Source organism: Schistocerca gregaria, chromosome 2 (genome assembly GCF_023897955.1).
Source record: "Schistocerca gregaria isolate iqSchGreg1 chromosome 2, iqSchGreg1.2, whole genome shotgun sequence".
NCBI classification, from domain to species: Eukaryota; Metazoa; Arthropoda; class Insecta; order Orthoptera; family Acrididae; genus Schistocerca; species Schistocerca gregaria.
The window spans coordinates 582,809,172-582,835,379 of NC_064921.1; the positions used below are offsets into that span (position 1 = coordinate 582,809,172).

Genomic DNA, 26,208 nt, shown 5'->3' on the forward strand with positions numbered 1-26,208 from the left:
TAAGATGCTCTTACAGCTTAAAACAACGATACAATGATATCGTAAACTTGTATGGATTATTTATGAGAAGAAGTGTTACTGACTTGTAGGAGTTGGTAGCTTTAACCAAAAGTATGTCTTTACCCACTGACTCAAAATACTACAAACTTCCAGTAATGCTGCAGGTTTATTCACATAACAGCCACCCATTTCCTCATGTGCAGCTCAATGAGAGGTTGACAGTCACTGTACCTGTCACTACTACTGCTACCACCACAACATACTGTGCTAACAAAGGCCAGCACAAAGTTAGTAATTTCTCAAAACTGGTTCTTCCAGTTTCTGGTTCATAGAGGACATTTTACCTCGTCTAGTGTAGCACTTTAAGGGAAAGGCAAAACATTTCAAGCTTGTGGTTTTATATTCCAACAGTTGCACCGAACAAAATGATAATATAAAAATGGTACTTGCTTTGAAGAATCTGTAGCAAGAACATGGTATGGAAACAGAAATCAAACACCATAAATTTCTCGTGTTGGGCATTCTTAAAATGCAACACGCATCTATTCATCATATGACGGGGTAACCACAGTGAAAGAACACAAGAAGAAAAATCCTTTTAAAGTGGTTTAAAACAAACATATTGACTTTTTATCCACCAAGAAATTGGAAGAAACCAATGTAAACTGAAAGTAAACTGCTGCCGGTCACAAAGTGAACTGGCCAGAAATTCAATAGTTGCGGTACGAAAAGGGATGTGAATTTTCACTAAAATACATGCCCAATCTCAATCTTGACATTCAATTCCCTGAAATTAATTTACAAAGAAAGGTACAGAAAAACTGGCATGACAGCTGTCAGAACAATACCATCTCTATATGCTATATATGCAGTTATGGACGCAAAGGAGAATGATATGGATTTGCCACCTTTTATTCCTCCCACCCACATCTCTTTCTTCAAACATATTCCTCATAGCAGGTAAAAAGACGTGGGCTAGTGGAAATCCTTGGGTAACACGAGATATTGAATTTCACTGATGAAAGGAGAAAATATAAAAATTCAATAAATGAAGCAGGTGAAAGGGAATACAAATGTCTAAAAAATGAGGCAGACAGGTAGTGCAAAATGGCTAAGCAAGAATGGCTACAGGACAAATGAAATAATGTAGAGGCTTACATCACTAGGGGTAAGATAGATGCTGCCTTCAGGAAAGTTAGAGATACCACGTGTACGAATATCAAGAGCTCAGATGGAAACCAGTCCTAAGCAAAGAAGGGAAAGCAGAAAGGAGGAAAGTGTATATAGAGAGGCTTTATAAGAGAGGTGTACTAGAGGGCAATATAATGGAAATGAAAGAGGACACAGATGAAGATAAGAAGGGAGATATGATGCTGTGTGAAGAATTTAACAGAGCACTGAAAGACCTAAGTCAAAACAAGACCCGGGGGTAGACGACATTCCATTAGAACTACTGATATCCTTGGGAGAGCCAGTCATGACAAAACTCTTCCATCTGGTGAGCAAGATGTATGAGACAGATGAAATACCCTCAAACTTCGAGAAGAATATAGCAATTCCACTCCCAAAGAAAGCAAGTGTTGACAGCTTCGAAAATTACTGAACTACCAGTTTAATAAGCCATGGCTACAAAATACTAACAGGAATTCTTTACAGAAGAACAGAAAAACTAGTAGAAGCTGACCTCGGGGAAGATAAGTTTGGGCTCCAGAGACATGCAGGAACACACGGGGCAATATTGACCCTACGATTTCTGACAGATTAAGGAAAAGCAAAACTACATTTATAGCATTTGTAGACCTAAAGAGAGCTTTTGACAATGTTGACTAGAATAATCCCTTTCAAATTATAAATGTGGCAGGGGTAAAATATAAGGAGCAAAAGGCTGTTTTTAATTTGTACAGACACCAGATGGTAGTTATAAGACACTAGGGGCAAGAAAGGGAAGCATTGATTCAGAGAGTAGTGAAACAGGGTTGTAGCCTACAGTTTGGGAACAAAAGAAAAAAATGGAGTAGGAATTAAAGTCCAGGGAGAAGAAATAAAAACTTTGAAGTTTGCTGATAAAATTTTAATTCTGTCAAACAGCAAGGGACATGGAAGAACAGTTGGAGACAAAATGGATAGTGCCTTGAAAGGAGGATACAGGATGAACATCAATAAAAGCAAAACGAGCATAATGGAATGTAGCCAAATTAAGGCAGAAGCCGAGGGAAATAGATCAGGAAATGAGACACTTACAAGTACTGGATGAGTTTTGCTATTTGGACACCAAAATAACTGATGATGGTCGAAGTAGGGAGGACATAAAATGTACACTGGCAAAAAAATTAGGAGGTTCTTTCTGAAAATGTGTGTGTGGAATGCAGCCATGTACGGATGTGAAACATGGACAATAAACAGTTTAGACAAGAAAGGAATGGAAGCTTTTGAAATGTGGTGCTACAGGCGAATGCTGAAGATTCGATGGGTAGATCGTGCAACTAATGAGGAGGTACTGAACAGAATTGGGAAGAGGAGACATTGTGGTACAACCTGACTAGAAGGCAGGATTGGTTTGTAGGACATATTCTGAGGCATCAAGGAATCGTCAATTTAGTACTGGAGAGAAGTGTGGGGGGAGATAAACACAGTAAACAGATTTAGGAGGATGTAGGTTGCAGTAGTTACTCAGAAGTGAAGAGGCTTGCACAGGACAGACTAGCATGGAGAGCTGCATCAAATCAGTTTTTTGACTGAAGACCACACACAACAACATTCCTCAGAGTTGAAATGCCCATCAAACAAAGATTTCTCGAAATGACACTGATGCCGAAGACAATGATCAATTGTTCTATGTGTGGATATGTAACTGAATGTAATCAAGACAAGAATTGAGAGGCAAACGTGTGAAATGGAAATGTTATATTCTGTATTAATATTTTTTTGCAATAATTTTAAATTGATTATTGAAGGGAGTCCATAATTTGTTTAAAAACGTATTACATCCTTAAATGTTTAGTTTGTGTACTCCATTCCACAGAAAACATGTGAAGAACAATTTTCTGTTTGCAAATAAATAAAATTCAGGTTTGTAAGGCTCATGCAAATGTTTTATTCCCATATATATCTTTAACCTCCAACACCAAAGAAATATTTGCTCATAATTTGCACCACACGTATTTTTAGTGTCTCATATGAAGCCTTCGAGGAGGATAAAATAGCAGTAAGTATATTGTCATTGTCGTTCTGGTGCATCAGGTATAATCTATGGGGGGGGGGGGGGGGGGGGAATCCAGATTTTTTTTTAACTTTATCAAAAGCACACAGACAAAAGATTGCAGCACTGCTTGTACAAGAACTAAAACTGTCCGGTAAACAAGAATTCAGGATAAAAGTAGATAATATAATCTGTTTTGAGGTCATAATCTGAGCACAGATTCAGCAGGCTTTGTTGATCGTGTTGGAATTTGTTCAGAGACTCAAGCATTTTTAATAGATACTAAATAAGGCCCAATGGCAGTGCAAATTGTCCAACATCGATATGTCTGAGTCACCACCTGAATCCACCTGTTCTACACAAAATAGTTTAAATCAGACATTCTTGTGCTATAACACCCTGAACTAGCCTAGCAAACAATTCCATTTTTTTATTGCAGACTTGAAAATTAAGTTCACTACAAATCGCTCAGCGTGCCATTGAACTCAAAAAATAATTAAGTTCTGGCTTATAATTCCGAAAAGAAAAACATGGTTTCATTCACCAATACATACAATGTCTACTTGTTGGTGACTGCAACCAAATATTAAAACGTAGAACAAAGTAATCAGTGTGTGTGTGTGTGTGTGTGTGTGTGTGTGTGTGTGTGTGAGAGAGAGAGAGAGAGAGAGAGAGAGAGAGAGAGAGAGAGAGAGAGAGAGAGAGAGAGAGAGAGAGAGAGAGAGAGAGAGAGAGAGTTTCAAGTATTTATTATACAACATATGTGCCTCATTGTGAGATATCATTTTGCAAAAAGCCTAGTTTCAATATCTCGAACTATTTATGAAATATGAAAGTTGTTATGACCACAATTCTCAATTCGCAGGGATGGAAAAAGAGCACGTCGAGCACAACTGTCCATCAGATATAAAAATAAAGAACTCATGAGCGAAATAAGATAATGTTCAGCTCCCAATTTTAAATAAAATTTTCATATCTTATCTACCCTTCATATATTGCAATGCATAAGCTACAATCAAAAACATGCCAAATTTACGCAATACAATTAGACCTCTGTAAACACTTTAAAATCGGTGCAGTGTTTTATTTAATTTGATGTAGCACAGTAACTATGATGAATAACGAAAAGAAATTCAGTCCCTTATTGAGCAAAGATACCAAACTGTAAGATGTGCAAAAACCAAAAATTTTCAGCAAATAGATCTCTGAAAGCCAGATGATACATAATTCACAGCTGCTGGAACGCTGTTTCGCAGCACAGGCTTCAGTGTTTGGGGAAAAGCACAACCACAACAAAGTTGCACTCAGCATGTAACGCAAAGAACACGTCTGTAGCAGTAAAAGCGTTAATAGATAAAAAAATGAGAGAGAGATTGCACCTAGAATTTAAAAAAAGTCTAATTAACATCAAATAAAACAATAGTTTGCCAACAATAGAAAATATTATTTTCAATCTCAGCTTTTAAACCTTACCTTGAGAGTCTTCAAAATAAACAACAACCTTCTTACAAAGAACCCTTTAAGTCCGAGGTTGCAAAAGACCAATGACTGTTTACGGCATTTGACAATCCGACTTTTTGTCTACCATGCAATGACAATACTGGCTGCTGCTGGCAACAGGTGGTGGGACTGGAGGTATCCAATGATTAACACAGCAAGAGGCTACGGAGCATAGATTAAATCCTTAGTTGATGAGTAACTTTCAACAGTGCTAAACTGCTAGTGGTGTGGACACACAGCAAAGCAATGACAACCATAAACAAAGCTGACACTACATTATATCTACAACAACAGTTGCTGAAGTTGACACTTTGTAGTAAGAAACCAAAGGAATTTTGCAGAATGAGAAGAAGCGGCAGATGAAATACTGGAGTTTCTGCAAGATGAGTCAGTGGAATGTGTGGTGTCTCATATTTTTGACTGTGAAGACAATGTACATGAGGAACACAATGACGATGATACGAGCTTAGCAAGAGAACGTGATACTGAAACAGGTGACAAGCCATGTAGTTCATCATCCTTGTATGACAGGGAGCCATAAATCCTGTTTCCAGCGAAAAGTATCAAAGGACAATGGTTTTCCAAGGAACGGGTACTAAATGCAACTACACATATGACATAAATGGAAGTCATCTGCAGCATAAAAACATGTTTTAAATAAATCTGCAGGAATAATGTAGTGCATATAGTGCATAATATAGTGCATACAAAAACTATGGATAATCAAGAGAGGACAAGATGCACTTGTTACAAAAACTGGTGTTTGCACGTAGGGATGCTTGATACAATTAACAGGATGTGCACGATAGTGCCCCACCAAGTTATGCACAATAAATTGCGCACGACATTTGAATGATTTCCAGGGAAGCAATGTATGGTTGCGTAACTTCAAAAAGTACTACAGAATTGGAAGACGTAAGATAACGAAATTTCAAACAAAGCACCAACTTGATAATGCACAGCAAGCTGTGGAATTTGCACAAAAATTTGTATCTGAGATAAACTTATCCCATTGTTCAACAAAGAATTTGTTTTCAACTCCAGCCAATTGGGATTTGAAGAGGAAATGCATATGAAAGAAACCTTAGAAACGAGATACCAAGAAAATTGTATCAAGATCGGCTAATATCAATGCCTTAATGTGTTCATATACAATTATGCCGAATGTTAATTTGGATGGTAAAATGGGTGGGAAATTTTTATTGTGCTGTGAGGAGTTGGAGGTACTCAGGCCCCAATGAGTCTTTCTAGTGTGTGTGACCTTCTAACGATAGTAGATAATATTTATGACAAACAAGAAGTGCAAAAATGGGTATAAGACAACTACAACTGTAGTACAAGCACTGCTTTTGGCCAACAGCTGATCAAAATAACTTGTTTTTGTTTGATTTGTGGTCTGCATATAAAAATCAGACTCCTTTACAGCAAACTAATCCTCCTGAAGAGTGGGCGACGCAGCAGTTGATGCCAACTGCAACCACTGCACAAAGTCAGTGTCTGGGTGTTTGCTTTTACTATACCTACAAAGCAATATCACACTATCTGCAGCTACATATTAAAGGATAGTCATGAAAATAATCAATTTCTGACAATATAATGCAACTAGATAGACAAAAAATTTATTCATCAAGGGGTGGCAAAACAACACACATACAAGACAATGTTTTACTTATGTAAGCTTTTGGAGCCCAGGGCTCCTCCTTCTGGCAGAAGAGGAAGGAACTGGATATGTTTAGGTGAAGGGGTAGAGTTAGGAAAAGTCGCCCAAAACCCTGGGTTAGAGGAGACTTACTGTTGGGGACTGCACCGGCTGAGATATGAAAACCTGAGAGAGCTTGAAAGTGGAGACTTTCCTTCTTATCCCGTACGGTAAGTCTCCCCTGACCCCAGGCTCTGGGCGACTTTCCCAAAATCTACCCCATGTCCTAGACGTCTCCAGACCTTTTCCTTCACCCTTCTTCCTTCCCCTACAACCCTTCTGCCTGAAGAAAGAGCCATTGGCACCAAAAGCTTGCCAATCACAACAGTCTTATGTGTGTGTTCAGTTGCAGCTTGGCGAGTTTATTTTTTTTATCTATCCAATTAAATAAGGGCAATTTATGTAACAGAGGTGGGAGGGGGACAATGAAAAATAAAGACGTAGGAAACTAAATGGACTGAAGAAAGGAGTATTTGCTGTGAAGAAATGCTGAGATGGAAGAAATAACGTAAATTAAGGTCAGGTGGGCAGCGAGAACCAAAGACACATTGTAGCGCTAGTTCCCACCTGTGGAGTTCTGAGAAACCGTTGTCTGAGGGAAGAATCCACAAGGCACATGTAGTGAAACAGGCACCGAGGTCACGACTGTAATGTTGTAGAGCATGTTCTGCAACAGGATATGGTTTAGTGTCGGTACATACCCTCTGCTTATGCCCATTCATCCTTACTGGTAACTTTGTTGTAGTCATGCCAATGTAAACACCAAACAGTTTTTAAATAACAGCTGGTATATGATGTGTCGTTTCACATGATGGTATATGTCTTGGAAGCTACAGTTACTTGCCCTATGCGCCCTCCTGCCCCTATCTATACCAGCTCTGCAACTGGCAAAACATATACTATCAAAGGGACAGCTACCTGTGAAATGACACTTCATGTACCAGCTGTTATGTACACACTGTTCGGTCTTTTACATCGGCATGACTACCACCAAGTTATCAATTAGGATGAATGGGCATAGGCTGAGGATGTATTCTGGCAACACACAACAGCCTGTTGTAGAGCATGCTTTACAACATGACAGTCATAACCTCAGTGCCTGTTTCCCCACATGTGCCATCTGGATTCTTCCCCAGACATCAGTTTCTCAGATATTCACACGTTGGAACTAGGGTTACAATATGTCTCTGGTTCTCAGCACCCAACTGGCCTTAATTTACTTTAATTTCTTCTTGTTCAGCATTTCTTCACGCACATCTTTCATTTTCTGACCCATATATTTTTCATTGTCCCCCTCCCACCTCTGTTACATACATTGCACTTAGCTTTTCACTTTTATTAACTCGTGCATGATGTTTTAGCAATAATCTCTGACTTTAATATTGCCCCAACTTCCAACTGTTGTCCCCAGCAGTCAGTCTTTCCTTCTCATCCTGTCCAGTAAGTCTCCCCTGGCCCAAAGTTCTGTGGGATTTTTCCTAACTCTACCCCCTTTCCTAAACCTCTCCAGTTTCTTTCCCTTCACCCCTCTTCCTTCACCTTCAACCCTTCTGCAGGAAGGAGCCACTGGCTCTGAAAGCTTGCAGAAGTAAAACCTTTTTTGTATGTGTGTTCTCCTGCCACTACTTCATGAATGGAATTTTTATCTATCCAATTACATTAAAGGGTGGTCAGTTTCATAAGCTTCATGACAGACTGTTTCACATTCGGCTACATGTCATCACACTCCATCAGTTCTTATCACCCAATTACATTAATAGAACTCCTATATGTATTCTTTAAGAGTGGATACCTAGCTGAACATCCTGACAGTTTCTAACTCCCAAGGAGTTCGCCTTGTGAACCTCTGATCAATGTGGCAAGTCATTTTTCATTCGGTGTTAATGGTGCATGTTAATGGTTTGTTTTGAACATTTCTTGAATATCAACGATGTCCATTTTGTTGAGTGTAATACATACATCCCATACACTGTATATCTCTGCACCTCCTAGACACTCATTTTCTGTCACCCTCCGGATGCACTTGGTGAGCCATTAGCAGTTAGTATTTTCCTGTCATAATTTTTAGCACAACAGTTTCAAATGAGGCTTAATAAAGATTGAATTTGCGACCTAGCACTCAAGGGGCATCCTTGTTAGTAGGTAAAACCATGCTATTTATAATGAAATGAAAATAAATAAATAGGTGGGGATAATACTTAGCAATATTATATAGAGTACATACAAACTTGATAAAAAAAATTTATGGCATGTTCACATAAAAATCTCTTTTAAAATACGCTCAAATAATTGCTGCAGCTTAACAGAATTCATGACAGACAAATTCTCTGTGAAGTTACTAAATACTCCAGCACTCAGTAATCCAGCAGACCCGGCAGTCCGGAATGCACCAGGTATTTTCCCATACTTTTAGCTCAGAGCAGCTGGAAGTACAGTCGGATGCCTTCAAGAAACCAGTGCCTCATCAGTAACCATTTTCTGCCTCACTTAGCCATGATGGAAAGCAATGTAAATGATGATGAGTCAAAAACTGATCACACTGAAATTATACAAGTGATATCTTTTGCAGCCACCAAATAAATTGAGTGCATTTTCAGCAGAAGAATTTGGCGAACAGTTCTACACTGACAGAAATTTGACTATATAAAAAGGGCTGACTGACAATGGGATATTAAGAAAGGTTTTCAACCCTCACTTCCAGAAACTTTAGAGTGACACAGAAGAAACAACTACATCTCTTATCTCTTTTGTGGAGTCTTCAGAAGCTTCAAATGTTTGTTGGAATTTGCTGAGAGTAGGCAACAAAACAACACTTCTGAAGTTATGGAACTGCACATCATACACAATACTGTTTAAAAAACACAGCCCAGGTTAATACAAATAACAAATTGGCATTTCTGCAATATTCCAGATGACTCTGAAGAAAATTTCAGCGAAACCATGACTGGCTGATATTAGCACAACATATTCCATGCCCTTGCAACTTCAGTTATCTGTGCTATTCCTGAAGACAGTGATTCCAATTAAATTGCACCAAATTCTTGGTAAAACAGCATTAACGGATTTCCTTGTTCTTGGTTTTTCAAATCAATGAAGGTTATTTTATTTCGCATCTGCTGTACAAAAAATTTTCCTTTGTATATTGAACTTTCGTAAAATTTTGAGCCTTAAACGGACCTAACAACACATTGCAATGGTTCACTTTTAGTTCAATTTTGTTTTTACAGAAAAATAACAAATGTGAAATTTTATACAGTAATATCACTAGTTGCTGTTAATAAACAAGGGTGACTTATTTCTGTATGTTAAAAGCATTTATTTTACTTACTTCTTCTTTCCTTTTTAAACATGCTTCTAAAAATTACCTCGAATATCCAGTACTGACAGATTCCTGAGCATGCCAGATTATCAGAGCCCTACTGCAGTTGAAAAAAACTGTGGTACTTATTCCCAACTTTGACGATATATAGCGCAATATGCAATGAATAACATAACCTTAAACTTTTAATGGTGTAAAAAGCACAAGAAGTTTTGTCTAATCCAAATATCTTGTTTATGTTACAACTAGTTGCAGTTTTAAGCTGCCTGCAATTTGGCAAAAACTGTCATAGGGCTTGCATGACATTTTGCACAGATCCATTGAAAGCTCTTTAAAACCTTGAATTTTTTTATATGTTGTGCTCCAAATTTGCACAACTACTTTTAACCTGTTGAGAACAAGCCTCCAAAATCGATCCACTTTATGTGAAACAACCCTACAATAAATAATTTATGTAGTATTACAAAGAAATTTGTTTTCTGGATGAATTATTATCCCTTATTTGTTGTGCAATTAGTTTCCCTGATTATCAGCTTTTAACACTTGAGCTCTAATTTTTGAAATAGGAAATTATGTGCAATTAAATCAGCGATCTTGTCAGACAATCTTTTGCACACATGCTGCCCACCTTTCAACTAAAATGTGTTTTTCTTTTGAAATTATACAAGACACTTATGTGATTCTAACAATGTGCCACACCAATTCTCATCATGTGATGAAACTATATGAGAATCTCAAAGCAAGGAATTAAACCTAATGAAATGTAGACGAAACAGAAAAGGTGGCTGTACAGGGGGTGCAACTCTTAATACTGCCACTAAAAATACAGAAAGAAATTGATTTGCATTCAAGTACTGACTGCACAATGTGATAGCATAATCAACAGACTTTCACACAAACTGTAACTGCCTCAAGGATACTTTATGTAAAAACAATAGTGGCAAACAAATACTGCTTCTTTACACACACACACACACACACACACACACACACACACACACACACACACAGAGAGAGAGAGAGAGAGAGAGAGAGAGAGAGAGAGAGAGAGAGAGAGAGAGAGAGGACCTGCTACACCAGTTTGGGAGCAGAAAATTAAAATGAAATTTAGTTTATTAGTATGTTATTCATAATAAATTAATGATTGATTTGTTATTACATTTGGAATAAACAACAACTGCAAAGATATTCCATTCTACAAAACACATGCCAAGAGAGCTGGGAGATACCAAGAGTGCTGGCAAAAACATGAAGCACCATTAATGACGTCTACATGCACATTTGGTGCTACAAAATATACAGTACTTCAATGGTTTGTGAACTGCTCCAGTATATGTGAAAAGAAAAACACAGTCATTTGGTATGTATTGTTTGAGGCATTCAAAAAGTTCTGAGAAAGAAATTAAACTTCATAAATTTTCAGTTTCAGAGATAAAAAAGTGTTTCTATCATCATGCACTAATTGAAAATTAACACACTGAAAATATTCATTTTGTATTTTATACAAGTTGTATGACTATGTGATTAGTCATTTACAGTGAGCATTTACTGATAGGCTCCCTCTGACAATATCACACAAGGGTCAGATGTCTGCTTTGAAGATACTGTTTTCATGCTAAGTCTACTATTGGCACAGCTGGTCAGAGCTATTTTTCCAGTAAACCAGATCATAGCTCTATCACCACGCTCAATGGAAGACAGACCTGGTGACTGTGGGAGACAGGGAGTTTATAGACATCTAGGAGAATGCAATGTGTACTGTAAGAAGCAAATGCATGGCTACTGCATTCTGAAGAGATTCCTGCACTGTGCTGCAGTTAGAATTGTGATCAGTGATGACTACGCCCACGATGTGACAATCTCAGTTTCAATCTGCATAGTGTTGCTATCCAGAATCAAATGGCACATGTATGTTTCTTGAACCACTAACATCAATAATGATACACAGCTGACTCTTCAAGTGTTAGGCAAATCTTTAGAATGCCCCAGATAATCATTATTTCAGTGAGGTGCTTGAAACAACAGCTCACGTGTTCGGCGATTGAAGTTGTTTTGGGGTAAATGGCTTCAATTACTGGATTTATTGCTGCTTTTGTTGTTCCTGCATCAATCTTTGAGAGCTGTAATTTTTATTTACTAAGCAGCTTCTGTGATAAAGTTCAACAATGGTATCTGTCAAGAGCATTATAAATAAGGCACATTTTAATGTTTGTGTTTGGACTATGTATTAGATAACAAATTTAACGACAATACTAATAAATGAAAAGCAAAATGACAAATCCTACACAATCAGCTTAGTACTCAAAATATTCTACATAAAAAGTAACAACCAAAAGTAGTTTTTGAACGGTCTTATGATCTATAACAATGAAGGATTTTACAGCTGTACAAGCAGTACATATTGTGATTTAAGTAGTGCTTTGAAGTTTTTGAAGAATTGTACATGATAAAATGTAAAACATCATCATCTAACAATTATGAATCTTTCAATAGCAAATGATAAATAACAAATAAAATTTAGATAACATTTATAATTTTACTGCACTAAGCCTACATAAATAATTAGAAATTTTGGCAAAAAGTCTCACAAAACCAGCACTGTGCAGTTCCAGAAGGTTTCGAGTTTTATAGCAAACCGAACCTATTACAGTTATAAGGAAGAAATTCACAAATGATTGCAGTAAAATTTCAGAGTTATGTAATTGTTTGTCACAATGATTCACAAAAGCGAATTTTCCATATCATGCTTCATGAACATATTATAACATAACCTATAGAGATACGATTGCAATGAATGTTTTAGTGCTTTTCAGGTTGTTACATAACAAGCTCCTGTCTTTTGTTAATTCAAGAATTGGATACTCCAAATACAAAATAGAAAGTACAATATTATAGAGGAAAACACTTCCTACTGCTCTGCAAAAATTTTGCTGAACATTAGGTAATGTTCTATGTAATATTATCACCATGTTCTGCCAAGCACCGATGGAAAATTCAGTAAATGTTCTAGAAAGTATAGTTTAGTAATAAGTGCAAAAGTAAAAAATCATCTAGTTTCATCAGTAATGTATATTCTTTCCCCACTTTGTCATTAGCTGGAAATATAAAAAACACAATTGCCTCCACTGGACTCTGCAAGTATACTTACTACATCCACCACTGATGAAGGAGATTTTATTACATTTCTATTTGGAGCACCCTGCCTTACAGTGCTTTGGCTATTTATGGGGAGTTCACATTTTTTTATTTTCTATTTATATTTTATTGTAAATGATCACAATGTTACAATTTATTGCAGCTTTTCTTTGCATCTCTCAATCTAGAAGTTACTGTCACACATCTCAAAGAAGAGAAGAATGGAAAAAGAAAGGTAGCACGTACCTGAAATAAACTGCTTCCACAATCAGGGCTTAAATGTTTTACTGAAGTGTGAGTATTTCATATTAGCTGTCATCAGCAGAGTTTATTAGGATAGGTATTTTTTTTTTTTAAATCATAACGACAACTGTACAGGCTTGTAGATGTATACCTGAAGATGTGATTTGAAAGCATATATACATATGTATATTACATAAACAATTAGACACAGTTCACAATGAAGTTATAGGATTTAGGATACGATGTAGGAGCAGCCCGCACCAGCACAGCATATAGAAACATAATGGAAGCAACTTAACTGGTCACACTGGGATGACAGTGACACGACACCGATCCCTATCTCTATCAAATCACCTAATGCAACAAGGAATGCTGGTTGCGTCGAGCAACTTGTATTGTATGATACGTGGGAAGTGAAATTTTAAGTAATTCGATTTGGGGAGCAACTAAAACAACAAAAACAATGATGCTTTGGGAATCATGCATGTTCTCCACTACATAGCCTCACTGATTTGATTTTGAGAAAAATATTCTTGTAGTCACACATTACAGCTCGAGATTAAACTGGTATGTTTTTTGTTGTTACCCGTAGTTACTGTGATACTTCAAAGTGAAGAACAGCACTGTGCATATTTTGAGAAGTTTGCACTGAAAAATGTAGTCAATGGCCAGTTCATGTTTAGTGCATTTTACGGCTTATATTACTGTGTGAGAAATTTAGCGAACATGTTTAAATTGTTTTTAATGCTGGAAGGAAAGCTTTACCTCTTTCCGCTTTGAGTAAATACATTATACTTTCTGGCATTCGGGTGCGATAAGCCATGATGCGCCACACTCAATGCTATGATCATGCACCACCCTGTGTGTTGTTGCCGATACAGGCCGAAGCAGTCACTTGCATATGTGCTTTCAAGTTGTGAAGATGTCTTGACCTGTGCCTCTCTTTTGATGGTGCTTGTAATCAATGTGTCATTCACACATGAGGACTGTTCAAAGATGGTACCTTCTGTTCAGAGTTTTAAACTCTGAATGTTAGCAGTTGTAGTTTCTTAGACATGGTTTTGGTCAGTGATTGTAAAATGATAATTGTATTCTAAAAATTACAGCATTCAAAACTGAAACAGAGGAGCCCCTAATTAAGGTTGTGGAAATGTTAATAGCAGGTATACAAATTGAGCAACCCAAGTTTCAGTGCCTTTTAACAAACAGCTTCGAATAAATGTTGTTTACATCTGCCATGATGAAAAGATGAGGCTACAGTTCATATTTAATAACTGGATGCCACACGCCAAGTCTATAAAATTGTCAGGCATGTATTTTCTTGTATTGCCTTCATATCCTGAATACATTTGCCACAAACACTGGAAAAACATAGGCGCTACTTTTGGAACATCATTGAAACTTCCAAAATCATGACTGGGGAAAAGTCAAGAAACTTTATTATTTGGCCCCCCACCTCATTTCTTTTCCGTACATAGTGGGAACTTCCTCTTCTGAAAATGAAGACTGCATGCAAATTTCAAGTGCAGCGCTGTCTGCTCAGACCTCGAGGAAGTGGAAAATTGTCAGACTTCAGAAGAGACCAGTAATGTGGTTGAATGTACTACAACCACCTTCCCCAAAAAGAAAAGCTGGAGGCAGCAAGAGTAATTTTACAAGAGCATTTGCCAACCGTTGGGAAATTTAAAAAACTCGATTAGATGAATAGATACCACGTGTCATTGGCTGATGGCGTTGGCTTTATTTTTCTTGAGTCCATGCTCCCAGACTTCAATAAACTTAGTGCCAGGCATAGAAGAGCTCTAAAGGCAAAGTTCATGTTGCTACTGAATCAGCTGTACAAAATCAAGGAGCAGATGTCTGAATTTTCCTCATTGTCATGGGTTCTTCCATTTCTAAGACACTGTCTACCTTTACACAGAACTCACTATCTTATGCTGAAACATTGACGGCGAACATCTAACTTCAGATATGGTAATGTTCCTTATAAAGCTGTGTGAATCTGAATCACATTCTACCGTAACAAACTGAAGAGTTGCAGCTTTTCAAACTGTATTCATTTTTTATACACATACTTCACTTAATAAAGTATCACAATATGTGATTTTATTACAAATGAACTTGTCTTGGTGGAACTTTTAACATAATTTACACACTTTCGCCAACTTACTTCATTGTTATGAGTAGTTTCTCAGCAGGAGAAATAGCAAGTTGAAAATTTGTGTCCTGCTTTGTCAAAGTAGCTGATACTAGTTGCTCCAAAATGTGGAAACTGATGTCTGGATTCAGTCTGCAGAATTTGTGGAATGTGTGTTCATGTCGACAGAGCTCACAAGAAACCACAGCCGAACTGTCTGATACTTTGAGTACTGTATGAGTGCACCCAGTGCTTCCTCTACTTTGTTCTTTAAATATTGATACGCAAAGAAGACTTCCTCTTCAGATGAGCTCATCATCGTAACCAAGCCAGAAGCGTGGTTCAGGCTGTCTTGTTATTTGTCATAACTCAGGTAGCATCATATGTTTTATTACATTTTGTATCACCTCACTGGGTACGCCTGTGTCGCATTGATTATTGTTACATTGTGCAACCTTTATTACAACAAATCATATAGCATATTGTATTGCGTCAGTGTGAGCACTAAGCCAATAGCCAAACTGGTGACTTCATAAATACTGACATGAGTCCTAACAGTAAACCATCTTGACATAATGGAGACCAAAATAGATAAATGGGTGGACAAAATATCACACACATACTGTTTCATAAGAGTCATAAGCCAATTGTGAAGTGAAGTACGAACATACATATAAAAACTAGGATTTCCTGCAGTTTGAATTTAGAATACAGAAGAAACACAGCTAGTAGATGGAATAGGAGGAAGTGGAGGAAGAGGAAGAAAATGAAAATGACCAAGCAACTAGGCAACAAAAATGAATAACTGAGAAACTTATTTTAAAATTACTGTTTCAAAAGATATTTCATAAAGTGTTAACAGAATAAATTCCCAAAAAAAGAGGACTAACCATCGATAACTAAATGAGATGCTCAACATATACAGCAATAAAGACTTCACTTTTTTTAAATCTCACACATGTTAGTGAAGACCACTTATTAAAATGAAAAAAGTTTATTTGTATTACCATAACCAAACAAGAAGAATGAAAAATGTCAGTTGTGGATGGAATTACTGCAGATATCCTAACAGCAATGAAATGTAGATCATTATTTAGCTCATTGCACTCTTAAATCAGTGCTTGTACTGCTATGGAAGAAATTATCCTTTGTTTGGTCCAGATATCTAAAGTAATAAAATACAGATGCTATTTTGAGACAGTTTGTAAGGGCATGGAACCTAGCTGGTGTAAACTGTTTCCAGTTTGTAATCAGAAAAGTAAATCTACAGAAGGTATCAAAGATGTAACACACAGGCCACACACATAGGAGGCAACCACCAAATGGGTGTAATGACAGATACAGCCAGCACTTCTGATATTCTCTGGCAGGCTTCCTTTACTCTACCAAGAGGCAAATAGAATAACCAAAATTTCTCTATTTAAGTCACTGAAACTACTAAAGAGGCTTTAAGCATAATTTCATTTATGTGAGAAGAGATTGTGAAATATAGATAACTGACATGTACCAGGAAGAATGTGGTGATGTGGAAAAGCATTAAATGTTTTTAGTTGCAAGATTTCACATACCTGCCAACTTTCAAAAACCGAGATCCAGAAGATCCCGGATCACAAAAATTTAACGCATGCATGTATTGGAAGGTGTTCAAACATACCAAGAAAAAGACTACACAGAAAGCGACTACAAATAATGTTAACATATATAATGTGGGCTACATTTTAAGATCACTATTTTCAAACTCTGAATTTAGGTACTTACACAAGTGCTGATGAGTGTCCATTTGCTGTCACGTAACATTGGGAACAGTTCACACTCTACACAAAAATGATCTTTTCTGCACTTGATCTTGTAAGCCACAACATGAACGAAACTTGTCAAAACTACTAAATTGAATATTTATTTACACTTATCTACAAAATTCTCTCAAGTTCACAGAACACTGGCTACATTTCATGACAGGTTGAAGAGGAGAGTTGAAGACAAGTAGCTGTCTTCAAAAATTCGAAAGAAAAACTATTAATGAAGCAAGGACCACTGCTTGTTTTCAAAACAGAAATGGATCCCAGAGTTACATTTGACATGGAGGACCTAAACTAATTGTGATTCTTCTTCACCAAGCCGAACACACAGTCACACTCAGCATTACTGTGTGGTAGAGTCAAAACAGGAAGCATTAGTCTGGATAACCTGTCCTACTTAGGAACACCATCAGCTCCACGAATGCTACCGTATTTACTCGAATCTAAGCCTCACTTTTTTTCCAGTTTTTGTAATTAAAAAAAACCACCAGCGGCTCAGGATCGAGTGCAAAGCAAGCGGAAGTTCTGAAACATGTTTTTTCCTGCCTGTGAGAAGAGATGGTTGCTAATAAGAACTTCTATGAATTGTGAATCACATGCAGTATTCTCTTCACCATAAGAATAATACGAATCTAAACATTTTGCCATGTATTGTTTTGTGTTTGCTGCTATCTCATTTAAATCCTGTCTGCCAAATAAACTACGAAGCTAGAGTGAGACAACAGCAAACGCAGAAGAATATACATATCATGTCCTGTTTATATTCGTATTATTCTTATGCCTAATAGTGATACAGTCAGAAATGAAGCATGGCGATTGACTAGATTTTTAAATCTAAGATGACTAATTTCTGTGCAGAATGTAATGTATTAAAGAGGCACCTGCAAAGATTTTAAAATGGAATTTTTTTCCGCTAAACTCTCATTCAGAACATCTTCTATCATACGCAGTCTATTATTTGTTTCTTGTTGATCATTATCAAAGAAAGCAGCAGTGTAAGTAACAACAAATAGCAGTCTCTTGCCATTGTTTCGCTACTGAGATGATTCCTCTCTCTCTCTCTCTCTCTCTCTCTCTCTCTCTCTCTCTCTCTTTTATAAATTGTAAGCGGTGGTAGCATGCACAAAGCAAGCCATGCTGTGAGCGGCGACAGGCCATAAACACACACTATCAAAATGCGACAAACATTGCATGACACAGTGCAGTAATGCATTTTCAGCTTAGAGTGACAAAAACACCTATAACAAAGAAAACGGCACTTATTAGAGCAAAGAAAAATAAGCAATCAATTCAAACCAGACGAGGCAAGTGAAAAAGGAAGGGTACCCGTATAAATACCAGCGGAGCGTCTGACGCATAGCAATGGCTACCCAGTAAAGCTTAACTGCTAAGCTTACGACTCGAACCAAACTACTGTAGCTGTATCACCATTCATTCTACCTAAATTGTGTCTCATATTACAATGGACCAACTTTGTTTCGATTTGGAGATGCGTCCTAAAACTTTTCTCTCCCCTTGAATTTCGAGTCTCAAATTTCAGGTGCGGCTTAGATGCTTCTAGTCTCATTTTTCAGGTGCGGCTTAGATTCGAGTAAATACGGTAATCAAGTGAGCCCATTTGGTATCATATGTCAAGCTCTCGCTCTCAACAGTAGCAGAGTCATCATTCTGCAGGGCCACAAATTGGCTCTGAAGCACATTCATTGCATTCCCAGCTAGCTCACTTCCCTTCTTCGGCAGCAATGATGGAAACCTTTCTACAAGAAATTCTACTGAAGAAAACTTTATATCCTCAATTCTGGAAACTTCTGCAACCTTTGCATGCTTCAGAATGTCATCACTAAGGGAAAACTTTATGATATAATCACATGTAGAGCAGAGGTACACCTGACATATGAAAATTAATCACATGCAGAGCAGAGGTACACCTGACATATGAATATTATGTTGATTTGTCTTTATCATTAAGTTTCTACACCAAATTCAGATTTGTCTTTATCATTAAGTTTCTACACAAAATTCATTGTCTGAACGCCATAACTAGATCATCATTGTCTCTCTGATTTTCAACAAGATGGTACAGAACTTCCTGTAACAGGTAACTCTTTACAATTTCAGATTTAACAAACCTGGAACGAAGCTGCTGTAATAGGTTCGTCATTAGAACTACTAGCTTATGAATTTGAGGGGAAGCACTCTGAAATGCAGAATTGAGATTCTCAAACACATGAATGACAGCACACAGGAAAGCACAGTATACATTGTTCAAGCCTGAAGAGAGAAACACAGTTTTTCTTTGCTGGTTTGAATAATGTTGTTGTTCATCACCACAGGAGTGTCAGATTTTGTGGCAGATGTAAATCTCTTGGAGGGCAACCAATTCTGATGACTCGATAGCCTTCCTCTTTCCATGGTCTTCAGAACCATAAAGCTCGGCTTTTGGGATTGTAAACAGTGTTAAGCTACTTGACGCTCACTGAGCACTAAAATGTACATCATCTTTAAAGAACCCTACTAATTGATCCCACTGCTCCAACAGTCTCTGCAGACACTTTCCTAAGGATAGTCGTCTTGTGCAGACATGTTTTAATATCTTCTTAGTTTCCTTGTTGCGAAGCTTTTGGAACTTTATAAGGTGTTCCTTCCTTTCACAACTCTTTTCTAAATAATAGAAAACGTCGACTAAAAGTTCATCAATATTAACAGGCAAACTGCTTGCATCTTTCTCAGCAGCCATCTTACTCAAATGACATGCTGCAACCTAGCACAAAGGCACATGGCTGTCCTGCCCTTAAAACAGCACCAACCCCATTTTTCTTTCCAATCATGCCTGGAGCATTGTCTGAACAGGATGCTCCACAATTTTCAATTGGTATTTTGTAATACTCCAACTGTGAAATTAACAAATTCCCAATATTATGTCCCATTGAATCATCCACCAAGGCTGAGACAGACAGCACTGAAGAAACAATTTTTTCCTGCTTCTTCTCGAAACAGGTGATGACTAAGGGATGAAACATAACATCACTGTCATTGCATCCTTCTGTAGCCAAAGTAAATGGTTCATGCTGCATGCAACTATTGAGTTCATTTATTGAATCTGTAGCAATTTCTTTCAAAATACGTGAAGTCTTTGTTGACCAAAACCTTAACTTTTTGCAATTTCTGAACAAGGGAACATTTTCTTAAAAAGGGCAGTAGCATGATCAGCAGCAGCTAATGGAATATTATGTTCAATTAAAAATAAAGTGAACAAAAATTCTGCTCCTATTACATCAAGGTCAGCTCCAGGAATTTTTGTATTGGAGACATGTTTAACAGATTTAATATGATTTATTAATTCAGTTCTTCCTCCGCGAGCAATGTTTATATCACACCAACACATGCAACAGAACGCGAACCTTTCCGCAATCTCATAATACATGAACATTTAGTAGAATATGCATCCCTGAAAGATTGATAATATTGTTGCTTAGTTGAACCCACAAGAAAAACACGAAGTCGACAAAAATTCGTCACACAATTGCATGAAAATCAGAAGCACAGCAAGCACTTCATATAACCAAGCAGAAACAAATCTTTGCTCCTAACACACAGTCGAAGCACAATGCACAAATACTAAATCGGTCACCTATTCATCACACAATTGCACAAATACCAAAACTTAGAGTGAACACAGAATAAAAGCAAGCATAAACAAAGCTTTCCCCATAAACAAGCAGTCGAACCACGAAGAGTACGCAGCGATAATCTGCGAGATGTGATTATTGATAGAATGTTTGATCGACTTTGGCTGACGTTGTTTCAAACACACAGAGATAATAACAAAAGCGCAGCAATATTCTGCAAGAAGGGATTATCCATAATATTATTGGTCAATTTTCAGTCGAATTTCAAACACTTATCTCAGAATAGCAGCTAAGTCAAAACTTAAAACTAAGCTCTTCTGGAAAACTTGGCAGGTATAATTTCACCATCCCAGGCCAAGATGATACACTGCACACAGCAAAAAACTGACAAAAGTCATAGCTGGTAGCTCAAGGACCTGGTTAGAAAATGGTAAGGAAGCTCTAGGAGGATACTGAAGAACAACAAACAACAGGGCCATAAAGTCCTTTGGCAAAAATCAAACTTCGAAAGTACAGATTGCAATATCACCAATCTAGGAAAAAACAGATTGCTAATTACTTTAGAAACACATTTAAAGACACACTCGAGATGCTGGTGTTGGAGGTCATGTGTGCATGATCTGTGCTTGCTTGTGTGTATGAATTGTATGCATCTCTCTTCTACTGACTAAGGCTGTAGCCGAAAGCTTTATGTAAGTGTGTCTTAAATGTACCTGTCTGCAGTTTAACATGTCTTCTTGGTGGTAAGTAGCAAACTGTCTTTTCCTACAGTTTGATATTCCTACAAGGTTCTAGTTTATAGATGTCCTGTATCAAGACACTTCGAGCTTCAGAGAGAAACAAAACTGACACATGGCATAATTTTCATAAACATGTTTTAAGTGTCTGCCTGGCAGTTTGGAATGTATTTATATGGCAATGAAGACCCAAAAACATGTCTCATCTGAAATATTACAAATTGCAATAAGGCAATTTCTGACAAAATGCTGTGAGACACACAGGACTACATGTACACAAGTTGCTATAAAAATTGCAAGAACAGGCAAAACCAGCAACAATGATGACAAGACCCTACAACGTTGTGAAAAAATCCCAAATTATGTATTAAGTACAGACATATACTTTAAAAAGCAGGGTGTCCGAAAAGACTTTCCCTGATTACATAAATTGATAGCTCAGGCTTGAAGTAAGATACAAATATGAAACTTGTGTCAAATTGTTTACAACTATCAAAGATTTTTTTTCTGTTTTAGGTTCGCAGTACGTAAGTAGTGGACGAAGTGCAGTGCCCAGGAAGCCATGTTAAACCATCAGGAGAAGGCACAGTGTGTTTTGTGGTACCATGAGACACGATCACCAACCACATTGCAGACACTTCCAGACAACATTTGGAAGAAATCCACCTGATGTCAAGAGCATTAAAGCCTGGTATGAGAAGTTCAAGAACACAGGGTAGGTTGCTGACCTTCCGAGGTCTGGTCGACCAAGAACCTCAGCAGACAGGGTGGAAGCTATAAGGCAATCTTTTCTGCAAAAGTCCAAAGAAATCTGTGCGCAGGGCCTTGCGTGAATTACAGATGCTAAAAAGCTCTCTCCATGACATTTTACACAAACATTTATTGTTTCGTGCATACAAAGTGCAAATCGCTCAGGCCTTGTTGCCCAATGACAGTACACGTCAATATGACTTTGCGTTCGCAATGCTATCATGTATTGAGGACGATGATGGTTCTCTCAGAGGTATTGCCTTTTCCGATGAAGCAATCTTTTTTTGTCAGTGGAGTAGTGAATCACCATAATGTGCGCATTTGGGGTTCACAACCCCCTGGCGAGGTCATGGAGTGTACCAGAGGCAGTCCAAAGGTGAATGTTTGGTGCACGTTATTGCACGATCAAATGATCGGGCCATTCTTCTTCACTGAGGCTACCATCACATCTGCAGTGTATCTGGACATGATGCAACTGTATGCTATTCCACAGCTGCTTCAGTATCACCCCAAAGTCTTGTTTCAGCAAGACTGTGCACCACCTCATTGGGGTTTGGACGTCCGTGCCTATCTCGATGTGATCTTTCTTGGGTGATGGATTGGTCGTGATGGGCCAATGGTTTGGCCCTGACGCACTCCTCACATAACCCCATTAGACTTCTTTTTATGGGGTTACATCAAGCACGAGGTCTACCTAACACGTGTACCAGATCTTTGAACCCTGCAGCAAAGGATAACCAAAGTCGTTGAATCGGTCCCTCCAGTGATGTTGGCTAATGTGTGGATGGAAATTGAATATCGCTTAGATGTGCTACGTGCAAGTTTACTGATGTGTGAAAAAAACTTTGATAGTTCGTAAACAATTATACACCAGTTTCATACTTGTATCTTACTTCTAGCCTGAGTTATCAATTTATGTAATCAGGGAAAAACTTTTTGGATACCCTGTATATCCAAACCTATACACTCTTTTGTTAAAAAATAACTGAAATCCTTTGAGGAATGAAGATGAATTCTCATGAGATATCAGAAAACCTGTAAAATTTTCTAATATTTAAGAAGAAATATCTTCCCACAACATTTCATGATGATGTACTATTGCTACTTACACTCAGTTCCTAGCTATGGGATTCTTTTCTGAGGATCACAGGCCCAAAATATGGACGCAATTTTCAAAACACAGAAAAGCAGTAAGAATAATAACTGTATGTAGTAGTTGGACTTAGTATTAAAAACTATTGAAAAAACTGGGTATCCTTACAGCACTTTGGCAGTACATCTATCAATCTGTTGTGCATATCCTGGAAAACATTACTATGTATTTCACTAATAGTTCTACACAGGATCAAGGAACAAGAGCCAGTTTGGACCAACAATTACCAAGAAAAAACAAAAAAACTTCAAAACAGCATTTTTAACAGGAAATAAAACCATATAACAATGTGATGAATAAAAATTACTAAAATACATTTGTTCAAAGAAAGCAACTAGTGCATACTAAACAATTAAACATTACTCAGAGGACTCCACAATTAGCTGTGACGAAGCAATCTGGGATCTCTTTAGTTCCTCTCTTGTCTTGCCATCTGCCTCCTTAAATTAATTTTATTTTCAGTTTTTGCCTAATTACCTTTAACATGGATGACTGAAACTGCATTTCCATAAAAGAGAAAGGTTGGCGCTCAGTCTTAAGAAATATAGCGCCGGGTCTAATTTTGTTCTTAATTTTTTGAATATAATTAATTTCCTAATTTATTTTGATCATTCCTAGTTAATACCTTTGTTATAGGGCGAAATCAATAATTGTTTCATTACTTATATTTATTGTAGACTTATAAACAAATACAAATTCTGTACTAATTATAAGAATTAGGAAGATGAACTACTAGGATTCTTAAAGTATTTATTTGGCTCTATCCGGAAACATGTTAGCAAAGCTAGCACTTAATTAATTCCAAAATAATTACCAGATTTGTCAAAAGTATGGTTTGTATAACTACATCTGTTAATTTCATTATTTAAAAAAATAATTTGGCATGACCTTTGTAGTAGAAGGAACTATTAAAAAAGGAGGAATTTTTGATGTATTCAGTTAACTGAATGAGTTATGTTTTAATTGTAATTTCTATAACTTTAAAGCTTCGAACAGTGTATAGTTTCACTGTCTATAATTGTGAAGATATATATACAGGACGGATTTTTTGTCCCGAGATCGTCAGTCCATGGCTGTTTTTCAGACAGGAATTATGTATTAGATAAAGTAACAACAATGCATTAATGTAACAGTAGTATAAGTGCAACACAAATAGGCCATGTGTTAAAACAATGACAATGTCTGTTCAAATTTATTTGAGAAATTGTGTCACATGACTATATTCTGCAAGAAATGTGAAGTTAGGTTTTTACTGCTCACAGGTGTTCAACAGCAAACTATCGTAATAGTATGCTGACATTTGCCTGCAAACTACTCAGGAGGCTTATTAATGTTTACCAATAGTGAACTGGCCATATAAGTGTGTAAAAATGGGAGGTTGTGAACTGTGAAAGTGAAGAACTGTGCAACTGTCTGCAACATCATTTACAGTAGTCAGCATTGAACTTACACTCCCCATTTTTCCAGCCAGTGTAACAATGCACTGTCAACACTGAGGACTATCAATGAAGAAATAAAGAAGGCAAAATTCACATAGTTGTCAATAATAACAGGGGATAACCACAACAGCGTGACACATTACAAAACATGGTCACAATGTGACGCTTCAAGAAAATTATCAATATTTATAGTGCGTGATAGCAATGTCTTGTCATTATCCTGAGCTCACCATCTCACTCGTGATGGGAGATGGTGACTCAGTTTTTCAGGTAGAATGAGGAGAGGACACTGAAGTGTATGGGGCATAGTTGCACATTTTCAGGCCTGAAGTCTGTTTCCCAGATGGGCTGCAGTTAGGGCAAGGGGGATAGCAGCAGGTTTGTTGTCCACAAGTAATGAATAGTTGTACTTAGTGTGTGCAGCAATGAAGGTGAAAAACTGTGTGTTTAGATCAAAGGACATTGTAAAATAAGGACCAACCGAATGAGGCAGTGCACTTGTCAATACACTGGCGATAATGATTTAGACTTTCCTCAATTATTTAAGGAAAACACTAGGATGGTTTCTTTGTCACTCTACAACCACAAGTAGCCAGTCACCGCTCCTATCTGCATAGAAGCGAACTTATAATTCTGTGTGTGTATATACTTTCAACTATTTATTCTCCTTGCAAAGAGATGACAAATGCTGTATCATTGTGAGATGATCCTTGGATAAATAAATAATAAATAAACTAACTCAATGATATGAGCCATTTGGTGGGAGTGAAAGAAGAAAAAGAAAGGGGTGGAAATTATGAGGGAAATAGTATTATCCAGGGTAAACATTTTCCAACAGTGTGATGCAATAAAGTGAACGTCTTGACAAAACAAGGTTTGTACTCAAGAAGTTTAAATTTAAGTATGTATAAAACAGAAATTAGAAATATGAAATAGAATTTTTTTTAAAAAAGTACTTATAAAATATCATTCCACTGCATAAAGCAAAATATACATACACTACCTATTAAGCTGTGGTCTCTTTAGGCTAGTAGTTTACCTTATTACTGTAGTTAACACATAGAGGTTATAATAAAATCTGCTAAACTGGTCTGCAGTCTTTAAATATTTATGTATCTTACATCCATTTTCTTTGTTAAAACCAAAATACAAATTAAAATCAACACTTAAAACAGTACAACACATTACACTACATCCAGTTATAAAGAATCATATGTCTTGCATAGAGTTCTTCTCAATAAGTGACCTCTGAAAAATAATCAGAAGTGTCATTGATCTTCACAAACATTATAGCTGTACAAGGGGCAGAAAGGTGCATTTCTTAAGTATTTCTCCATATTTTCCAATACTTACTTGAAATTTAACAGTCCATTAAGACCCACTTAAAACGAACATTTTCCAGTCTAATTCAGGATTGCACATGTAAACAAAATAGGTAATTTGTTTAAAAAAGTTACTAAACTAATTAT

At 37.1% G+C, this 26,208-nt stretch overlaps 1 protein-coding gene across 4 annotated transcripts in view; it reads right to left on the bottom strand.

Moving 5' to 3' along the window:
- Nucleotides 1-26,208, bottom strand: part of LOC126333554 (protein regulator of cytokinesis 1-like) — a 159,005-nt gene that overhangs the window by 25,596 nt on the left and 107,201 nt on the right. For 2 of the 4 annotated variants that reach the window (XM_049996747.1, XM_049996748.1), the window contains exon 13: nucleotides 23,545-25,987. The exons of the other annotated variants lie outside the window; for them this stretch is intronic. In XM_049996747.1, coding sequence (XP_049852704.1) covers nucleotides 25,949-25,987 — 39 coding nt within the window. In that variant the 3' untranslated portion in view covers nucleotides 23,545-25,948. Of the gene's footprint in view, nucleotides 1-23,544; nucleotides 25,988-26,208 lie in introns of those variants that run through there. 4 annotated transcript variants of the gene reach the window in all.